Genomic DNA, 10,783 nt, shown 5'->3' with positions numbered 1-10,783 from the left:
CTTAAGGGATAGCTGCAGATTTCTTTCACACACATACACTATTCCTTTTTTTTTTTAAGTGTTGGTAGATAGATAGAAAAATAGGGGTTTGTAAAGTGAAGTATAAACAGAAGCAATAATTCTTGTCTTGGAATTTCTATATCTGTAATATTGTATTGCATTTTTTTTTTAAAATAAAATCCAACTACCGGGTTTTGTTAATATCGCGTGTTTATGAAACTACTCGATATCTGCTTCCTTTCTTAGCTAGAATAAATTCTAAATTAAATCCGTAGATTTAATTCTTCATAAACCGGAATAAATTCACGACTCAAGAAATAATAATAAAAATAGAAAAATAATTCTATTGTGATTAATAAATAACATGACTTCGCTAAGTCAGTTATGAATCTGAAATAATTATTGGCTTACTCAATAATTTTCATTGCGATTTTATTTACGCGAAACTACTGACTTGGTAATAAAATAATAATCCTGCTTAATTAGAATATAATCCAGTGTCATAAGCTGAATTTAAATCATAAATAATTACTGGGCCTGATTTACTGAAAGATGAAATAATAATTATCGTATTACTGGATTTAAATATAATAAAGAGCGGGTTGTTACATGGATCAAAGTAAATACGGACGGCTCTGCGTCCGGCTCACCGGGTTTAATTGCTGGTGGTGGAGTGTTCAGAGACCACGCTGCAACTGTTCAGGGGTGTTTCCACACAAAGGGAGGATCGGGCTTCGCTTTTGAAGCTGAGCTACTTGCGGCGATCACTGCCATTGCGATAGCTTATAACCGAGGATGGCGCAAGCTCTGGCTCGAGGCGGACTCCTCATATGTTGTTCGTCTCCTACAGCAGCGATCGATGGAGGTTCCTTGGCGTTTCATCAGTTATTGGAAGGAGACGTTAGCTCGCTTACATGAGATCACTTTTCGGGTTTCGCATATTTATCGGGAGGGGAACGTTGTGGCGGACATTATGGCAAACCCTGCGAGACAAGAGGGTTTTTGGAGCAATGGGATTGAGGTCATTGAGGACGCTGTCATCCGAGACATCGCGAGCCATAGTCATCTTCGTCGCATCTAAGTCCCGTTAGGGGTGCTTGTGATTGTTGTTGTTCCGTGCCCGTCTTGGCTTGCTTCATGGCTGCTTGGGTTCTTTGGTCTTTGTCTTTTGTTTGTTTGAGCCGGATTTACTTGGGAACGATGGTGAGGCCGGAGTTCCTGAAGTGTTTCCTTCCGCTCGTTTGCTTTTTTGTTCTGCTCTTGTCAAGTACACTCGTCCCATAGTTGGCGTCTCTGTGCCTTCATGGGTTTGTTCTTCCTTTGTTTTTTCTTTTATAAAATACCGCTTTTAATAAAATAATATTGCAACATATACATATAATATGTACGCTATTGAGAAATATAAAATTAATAACAAATATACATCTAATCACTAACATTCAATTAAAATAAGTTATCGTATATAGATTATAATTTTTTTCTTATCAGACATATAAATCTAATTTTTATCTAGAAAAAATAAATAATAAAATTTATTAGTTTAGATTATATGTAATGTTAATATTATTATATATATTCATTTATTATTAATTATATTTATTATGATTAATGAATCTTTATATAGAATGTAATGGAGAAAAAATAAATAATAAAATTTATTAATTTAGATTATATGTAATGTTAATATTATTATATATATACATTTATTATTAATTATATTTATTATGATTAATGAATTTTTATATAGAATGTAATGGTTAATCAATTAATAAATGATGAAGATTATATATGGTAAATTTTGTAATGGTGAGATTTTAGATATGCCACATAGGTTAAGGCTTAATCCTATTATAATATAGAATGTAATGGTTAATTAATTAATAAATGATGAAGATTATATATGGTAAATTTTGTAATGGTGAGATTTTAGATATGCCACATAGGTTAAGGCTTAATCCTATTATATAATAGATAGATTATGTGTAATTTACTATCATATCCTCTAATTCATTAGAGGCTGCCGAATTAATGACAAATATAGACCATCAGATTAAGTAAGATGAAGGGCCAAGATTTCTTCTCTCTTCTTTCTTACATTTAGGCCTTCTTCATTGAACCTTTGCCTATATATATATAGGGGGCGGTTATTCAATAAACCACCCTTATTTTAAGAATTACGAACCAGCAAAAATGCATGAATTTTATGTATAACACGCATGAATAAACTGTATAAAGGTATGAATATCAAAAAAATATTTTTTTGCTACCTTTGGGATTCGAACTCATGACCATGAATATATCCAACAAGGTGATGAATCAACCGTAGATCTTGATGATCTAAGGGCTGAAAATGGTTCTTAATTTATATTTTAATAAGCGTTCTTATTTTAGCCTTCCCCTATATATATATATATATATATATATATATGGGGGGCCGCTCCAATGAGACCCCCTAATTTTAGTGAGATCTAGGGCACGATCTGGTGCGTTTATTTTATCAATCCTATGGCTGATATTGTATCTGGAGGGTGATTTTTTTTTGCAGGGTTCGAATCCTGGAGGGAGCAGAATATTTTAAATTTTGTTATTCATCAGTATATACTGCATTGTTCATCAGTATATATGACCCTGTTCATCAGTATATATGTCTTATTCATTACGAATTTTTTAAATTTTATTTTTCATCAGTATATACATCTTGTTCATTAGATATACGTTTTGTTCATTAGTATTATATGTCTTATTCATTGTACTCATGTTACACGAAAAATAGGGGGTCTCACTGGAGCGCGCCCCTATATATATATATATATATATATATGAACTCTCACATGTGTTTTGAAGTTCCCAAGGAAACACCAAACGATACGAACTCTTGTCTACGAACAATGAGGTCCAGGGTTCAAACTCCACCGCTCCCCCTCACCCAAAGTAAAAAAAAAAGAGAGGATGAATTCTTGAATTTTATGGAGTTTGGATCCTCTATTGCAGCATCATGCAACATCAATCTCTTCTTATTATTTCAATCCAAGAAAAGTTAGTGTATATATATATAGGAGAGGGCTACGGTATAAACACTAACATATAAAATACGAATTAACTAAAATGTATGAATTTTATGCAGAACACGTATGAATTCGCTGTGTAAATGTATGAATTGCGAAGAATAATTTTTTTGTTATTTATGAGATTCGAACTCGGGATCATGAATTCATCCAACAAGGTGATGAATCAACCATAAATCTTGAATTCATCCAAAAAAGTAAATTTTTTGGTACCTTTTAATGTAGCGGGAACACTTAATTATTTCATTTATCTTAGTTTATGAATTATGATAGTGGTTTGTGTTAGAGAAATTGATAACGCATATCAATTTATATCTTAGATATTTGATACTATATGTGACGTGCATTCATGATGGTGAAACAGAATTTTTCTTTAGCAAGTTGGTATCATTATTTATCGTTGCCATATGTTAAAGCCAAGGAACAAGGTGTTAAACATTATATAATTATATATATTGCTGTCTGAATTGAATTTCAAGAAACATATTCTTGTTTTGAACATTCAGACAAGGTGCGTTCAGATATAACTATCTGTTTTATATATTGTTTCAAGTCGGCAGACATTTTGACTAAGCCAAAAACTTAGATGTCATTGAGGAATGAACAAGAATAATTTCACACTTAGCTATCTGTAATTCGGTGGATTTAAATTACTTTGTAATTATTTAATTTATTTCAATAATATATTATTTTTGATGTGGATATATTAAGGGCAAATAGCGTCAAAATTCACGAACTTTTACCCGATTCTTATTTTTTCCACGACTTTTAAAAGTTAGACAATACAACCTTTTGATTGATTCTGATTTTTCCCACGATTGTTAATTTTGCCCAATTTAAAGCTTAGGTGGCACTCATAATTTCCAACATGGCAACGTCGTCCGGCGAATCAAACGACGTCGTTTCCAGCTGGTAAAAACACTTCTGTTTTGTGTTAAAAACGGTAGAAATTGGTTGCAACTCATAAATTATGCAAATGGATCGATCCGGAGCTTACGTCGTATTACAAGCTCTGTTTTCAGAAGTTGAAGCTTGAAATGGACAATGCCTTGGAGCATCTAAGAGCCAGAGGATTGGTGGATGAAAAACAACATGATGAATGCTTCTTTCCAAGAAGATAAATCAGAGAGAGATACAATTATTAGAATATAAAATTAGGGCAGGTTTAAAATTTTATGATAAAACGACATTTTAATTTAAATTGTAACGACGCCGTATCCTAATCAGCATTATCAAGCTACGTCAGCTTTGATTTTTGCTGGAAAAATTCATCGTGGAAAAAATCAGAATTTATCAAAAGATTGTGTATTTTTTATCTAACTTTTAAAAGTCGTGAAAAAAAACGAGAATCGGGTAAAAATTCGTGAATTTTGATGCTATTTGCCCATATATTAACTTGATGGACAAGTGACACACTTGAATCTTTCATCATGGAATAATTCATTCACCAATTAAACTGCACCTTGTGAGAATATTTATAAAAAAAAAAAAAAAAAAAAAAAACCCCTCGTTTTTACGACTGACATTAACTAAATTAACTCGTTGCTAAAAATTCGTTTTCGGTCAAGCTGAAGAGTCCCAAATTCTGAGAGATATTCCACGATCAATAATATTTATAGCATAAACCTAATTAATTAGGAAATCCTAGGAATTGTGCATAGTGTCAATTAATTATAAGATGTGTTATGAAATACCATAAACTCAACTTGGTTAATAAATCAACGAAGTCGGCGATTTTGATTATTGACTGAGAAAATAGCTCCTCGAAATTCAAAAAACCTCCCTATTTAAAGGCACAGGCCCAAATGCCGCCCAAAAGCCTTCATTTTACATTGATTAGCATTTTTTTCTAGTATGTTTCAATAAGAAAATTAATTTAACTTAATCATATGTTAGGTCCATACGCACAATCTGTTTAGGGAGGAGATATATCTGATTGAGTATTTTTATTCTTAATAATACGATTTCTCCAATCTCATCTTTTTAATATGATAAGAATCAAGCAAAATTAGTTTATAATATAATACAACAATACATCACCATGACCTCTTAAAAATGAGAGTCTTAGTCTTTGGGTTCCTCAACTTTGCCACTAGAGCAAAGTCTCATTGGCTAAAATATTTGGAGATGATGGGATCTAAATTACGGATTAATCTTACTATTTTTATCTATCAAGACTAATCCTTCAAAGTAAACGTTCCCTAAGTATTTTTTTTTCATATTACATCTAATAACTCTTATATTATGAAGAAGTTCAAATAAAAAGTCTTATTTAAATTTTGAACATAAGAATTATTTTTGATCCTTCGATCGTGAAACTAATACTAGTAAATATATTACTCCCTCCGTTCCAGCTTTTTGTATCCACTTTTAGTTGTAAAATACAACTAAAAGTGGATACAAAAAGCTGGGACGGAGGGAGTATTATTATTATTATTATTATTATTATTTGGATGTTCCCATATTCCCATAATACTCTGAATATAGAAGTACTATATATATATATATATATATATATATATATATATATATACATATCAACCCTTTCTTTGTCTCTCCTATAGTCCATATTAGCACTCCAAAACACACTCTCTCTCTCCGCCGGCAGCAAATAAAATGAAGGTCCGATCTTGGCTATCAACATGCTCCTCCGCCACCTGCATCGCCACCTCCGACGCCGCCGCCCCATCTCCGCCACTAACCCTATTCCCTCCACCAAAATCCCTCTTCTCCGACACCAGCAGCAGCAGCTACTCCGATAACTCCCAAACCAACAGCAGCATCCAATCCAACCTCTCTCTCCTCACCCTCCCCTCCCTCCCTTCCCTCCAAAAACTCACCCTCTCCCCCCTCAACCCCTCCGCCACCACCTCCGCCGCCGCCCTCCTCCCCCTCCGCGGCCGCGCCCACGTCCACTTCCTCGCCCTCCACAACCGCCTCCTCTACGCCGCCCTCGGCGACCAAATCCACGTCTACGAGACCCTCACCAACACCTTGGTCGACACCTTCAACGCCGCCTCCGACGCCACCGGCGCCGCCAAATCCATCGCCTTCCGCGGCGGCAGGATCCTCACCGCGCACCAGGACTGCAAAATCCGCGTCTGGAAACTCAACGATCAGAAGAAACACAAGCTCGTCGCCACCCTCCCCACGCTCGAGGACCGCCTCCGCCGCTTCATCCTCCCCCAAAACTACGTCCGCGTCCGCCGCCACAAGCAGCGCCTCTGGATCCAGCACCACGACGCCGTCTCCGGCCTCGCCGCAATCGACGACCACCGCCGCGAAGTTAACCTAATCGCGTCGATTTCATGGGACCGAAGCATCAAAATATGGAACACGCGAAATCTCAATTGCCTCCAATCAATCAACAAAGCTCACGACGACGCCATCAACGCCGTCGCGGTATCCACCGACGGATTGATCTACACCGGCTCCGCCGACCGGAAGATCAGAGTGTGGCAGAAAGAGGGGAAATCGGAGAAATACGCGGCGATCGCGACGCTGGAGAAGCACAAATCGGCGGTTAACGCGCTGGCGCTGAACCGGGACGGGTCGGTTCTGTTTTCCGGTTCGTGCGACCGGTCCATTTTGGTGTGGGAGAGAGAAGACAGCGCCGGCCACATGGCGGCGGTGGGGGCGTTGAGGGGCCATGCAAGGGCCATCTTGTGTTTGATCAACGTCCGTGATCTGCTCATCAGCGGATCGGCCGATCGGACGGTCAGGATCTGGCAGCGCGGCTTCGACGCCCGGTTCTGCTGCTTGGCGGTTCTCGAGGGGCACCGGACGCCGGTGAGGTCGCTCGCGGCGGAGGACGGCGAAGACGGTGGCGGCCTGAGGGTGTTTAGTGGGAGTTTTGATGGGGAGATTAGAGTGTGGGAAGTTGGGTTTTGATACAATAGTAAATTTTCTTGATTTTATGAATTTTTTGTATAGGTTTTAGTTTTTCGTCGATGTTCCGTCGTTAATTTTTCTTAACAACGGAAATTGATGTGACGATGGAAATTTTTGCCATCGTATTTTCGTTGTTATGTTGGATCGGGGGTTCTTGATTTGAATTTAATTAAAGTAATATACAGTGGAGCAATGAGCTCATAATTTTAATCCTATCTCTGAATCACACATTGTTTTTATTTTTGAATCGAGTTTTGAATTAGTTCCATAGGTTTATATATATGTAAATCTTGATAAATATGATATTAGAAAGTGTTTAAATCACATGCACACTTAATAGGAATAAGAATAATATGCATGGTTCTTAGATTCAATTTGTGGTGTGTTATAGGTTTTGATTGTCATCTCATGAGTACTCCAATTATGGGTTCATTAGATGTAGGCTTAATGTGCATGGAATCTATCTCATATTCTAAACCAATAGTATATTTTATATGACACAAAATGATTTTAAAAATAATTTATTTCTGACGGGATTTAAACATTCATCTAGATCGGCACGACTGGCCAATTATATTCCTCGATGCATTAATATGAAACTAAAATACTATGGATAGTATAAGTTTTGATGATAAATATTTGTATCTTAATGTACATCTATATATATTTCAGAAAAATATCAATTAATTCCTCAATTTTTCTAAAGTTGAAGCACTTAAAGACTCTCCTTTGTGAGAGATCTCAGGTTCAATTCCCGCCTACGTGCGGTGATGTTTTCCCACTTTAGGTGGTGTTGTATATATTCCTGCTTGCGTGTAGTGTTGTATTATATTATTTGGTGCTGAGGTCCCACACGCAGGGTGTTTCTTACCTGCGTGCGGTGATGTTTTCGGTTTTCCCACCATTGGATGGTATTGAGGCCCCGCCTGCATGCGAGTTGCATAATTGATTGTATTCAGATACCTCTTGTAACTTCAAAAAAAAAATCCTCAATTTTTGTTATTAATTATATCTCAAACAAATGCAAGTGCGTGTGTAATAATAATAATAATAATAATAAAATCATACCATATATTTCCTTCCATTCTTATTGTTAGATATTGGTATACACCCAATTGGCATTTATCATTAAATTCCCAATTTTAAAAGATAGTGAAGGAGGCTAATTGTTCTCTCTCATCAATGAAGAACCTATCTAGCTAGTGGGAGGCTCTAAATTTGTAGTTTATGGAACGATAAAATCCAAATTCTTGTTTTTTCCAATCTTATAAGATTGTTTTCATAGCGTATAGTTTTTCAAAATTCAACTTGTAAAAAAAATTAAAAAATAATGTAACCATCGAACAAAACAATGGGCGTAACGTGAGTTACGGAATCAGCCGATCAAAGGGTTATTAATCTTAATGTTAGTTAGGATTAAATGACAAAATGAGATAACTAGGTAGCACGTGCTAATCTTCGTGATTAACTGCTGCTTTTAAGGTTAATATATATCATTAGCATATCATGCAATTGCAAACTTAATTAATTTTAGAAAACGCCGTCCATAAAGACAAATCAAGGCTTTTAGATCGCCCTTTTACTTTCATAAATAACTAACATTTTTTGAGTTGAATTAATAAATTAACTTTGACTAATTAATGTTCCTTTTCAGTTATGATATTATAAATTAGTATGTGTTAAAAAACCAGTAATGTGAGAGGAAAAAAAAATTGGTGCAGAAATTATATACTATCCGATAATAATTTATGTACTTTTTGACAATATTTATCCCTTAATAATATATTAATGATGATGATTTGCTAGAATATATAATTTAAAATATATATTACGATAATTACCCCGTCATATATACTCTTTTTTGTCTTATATCTAAATTATCTAAATTTCCCCCATGCATGTTCTATTCTACCAATCAAATTAAAAATTATAACATGCATCAATGTATACTAATATACTTTCAAAATGAACATTAATTAATTAAGGAGTATTTTACTTGTATCTAATATTACAACCTAGTATTGTAAATTCGAACTTATTTTCAACCTTATATACGCATATATTGCATTTTTTTCACATCTAAGAGACTAAGATGTGGTAGAAATTTCTAGAGATTCTTTTGGTAGATATGTTTATTTTATTTTATTTTATTTTGTTTGAGTTGTTATAAGTAGACACTATATATACACAAAGTAGACTCATAGCTTAGCTGTTGCGCATAAATTTCTTTGCAGCAAATGCCAAATTGCCAAAGGCATTATAATATTAATGGCCATGGTTAACTATCTCTATTTTGGAGTGTGTGTGTGTGTGTTAATTGGGGCCTGGGGGTGGGGTGGGGGGGGGGGGGGGGCACCCTACCCATACTGCAAAAGTTGGTGGCAAAAAGTTAAAACACCAATATATAGCTCCATTCAGTTCTTTCTTGCTTAAAAACAAGCCAGCAAATCTTGGATGAATTGAAAATAAAAAAGCATAAAATTGATATCTAATTTTTCTTCTTTATCTTTATCTTTTTATCCTCCTTTGGGCAACTTGGCAAGTTGAATTTGAACATTGGTAATAAAATACTTGAATTTTATTTCAATAAAGTTTTGGAGAATGTTGATGACTTGATGTGGTCACCATTTCAATCCTTTGGTTCAATTTATTAGGTGTCCTACAATTTTACTACATATAATAGTATCCACATATTTACGTTAGTCTCCTAACTCTGTACAATCGATTATATGATACAATCGGATCAGTCAAGATCAATATCCTTATCTATCTGGAGGTCTTGGACTATCAAACTCAAATACATATAATAAATGAGTTGGATCTGGACAGATTTTGGTAAGTGAAATCAAATTAAAATAAACGAACGAGGGGTGCAACTCAAAAACGAGCTACAAAATTCTGAGTATACAACTCAGACGCCAAAATCACAACTTAACACACACAGATGGATCACACAACCAATTTCCCAAACTGTAACAAGAGAGAACCGGTTGTACAAGAGATTTTGTGTTTACGTTTTACTATCTTTTTTTAATTGTCGTAATGATGTAACTAAAGAACTTATGTATATACCCTTGATTCTTTTTAATTTTTTATTTATTCATGATATATACCGAATTTGAGCAATTTGAATGAACGACTTGATGGAATATTAATTTGTACTAAATATGATTAGACCACAACTAGTAATATTAATGTTAATCAAGATCCTTAAAAAGACTTTTGTCGATTATATAAATGCATGCACCACGTAATGCATGATACGATCTCGTACTAAACTAATTATAACACTAATTAATTAGTGCTAACTACATGTTTTGAAATGGAAAATCACTTGTCCAATCCATTAATTAAATTCTATAATTATTTAATTACGTGGACCTTAATTAATAGGCTACTACTATAACGCTTTGTTTTGGCTGTATATGCAGACCATAAAATAATTATTTATCACTAATAATCCACGTCAAAAAGGAATATACAAATGAAATCATTTATACTAATTAATCGTCATGACTGACGTGCGCTTATTAATTAAACACTGTTTAAGCGATCATTTCACACTCATACAAATTCAAAATGATCCATATACAGAATTTATTAATTAAGGTGCTTAAGAGTGACGAAGAATAATTAATCACAAAAACTCATGTGCAACCGGTTGCATGGTGCAATCGAATTGTATCTATCAGTTGATATGAAATTACTATATCGATCTATATAGGCTTCCGTATGGATAATGATCTAGATCCTATACAACTCAGTTGTATGGTGTAACCGGTTGCACAAGAAATCACATGATCATAATTAATTAATATGCTTATTTT

General features: G+C 34.7%; 1 protein-coding gene across 1 annotated transcript; it reads left to right on the top strand.

Annotated features, from left to right (window-relative positions):
- The first annotated feature begins 5,605 nt into the window (after window positions 1–5,605).
- Window positions 5,606–7,169, top strand: LOC131019660 (protein JINGUBANG-like). Its single transcript, XM_057948251.1, has one exon. It carries the CDS (start codon window positions 5,682–5,684, stop codon window positions 6,954–6,956), a length of 1,275 nt encoding a protein of 424 aa, XP_057804234.1. The 5' UTR covers window positions 5,606–5,681; the 3' UTR covers window positions 6,957–7,169.
- Window positions 7,170–10,783: the final 3,614 nt, after the last annotated feature.

This window comes from Salvia miltiorrhiza, chromosome 4, assembly GCF_028751815.1.
Source record: "Salvia miltiorrhiza cultivar Shanhuang (shh) chromosome 4, IMPLAD_Smil_shh, whole genome shotgun sequence".
In the NCBI taxonomy this organism is placed as follows: Eukaryota; Viridiplantae; Streptophyta; class Magnoliopsida; order Lamiales; family Lamiaceae; genus Salvia; species Salvia miltiorrhiza.
The sequence above is the reverse complement of the archived record's forward strand: the minus strand, read 5'-3'. Positions and strand labels throughout refer to the sequence as shown.

Excerpts from the sequence above, each read along its gene's own strand:
- LOC131019660 (XM_057948251.1), top strand. The coding sequence starts at position 5,682 with ATGAAGGTCCGATCTTGGCTATCAACATGCTCCTCCGCCACCTGCATC.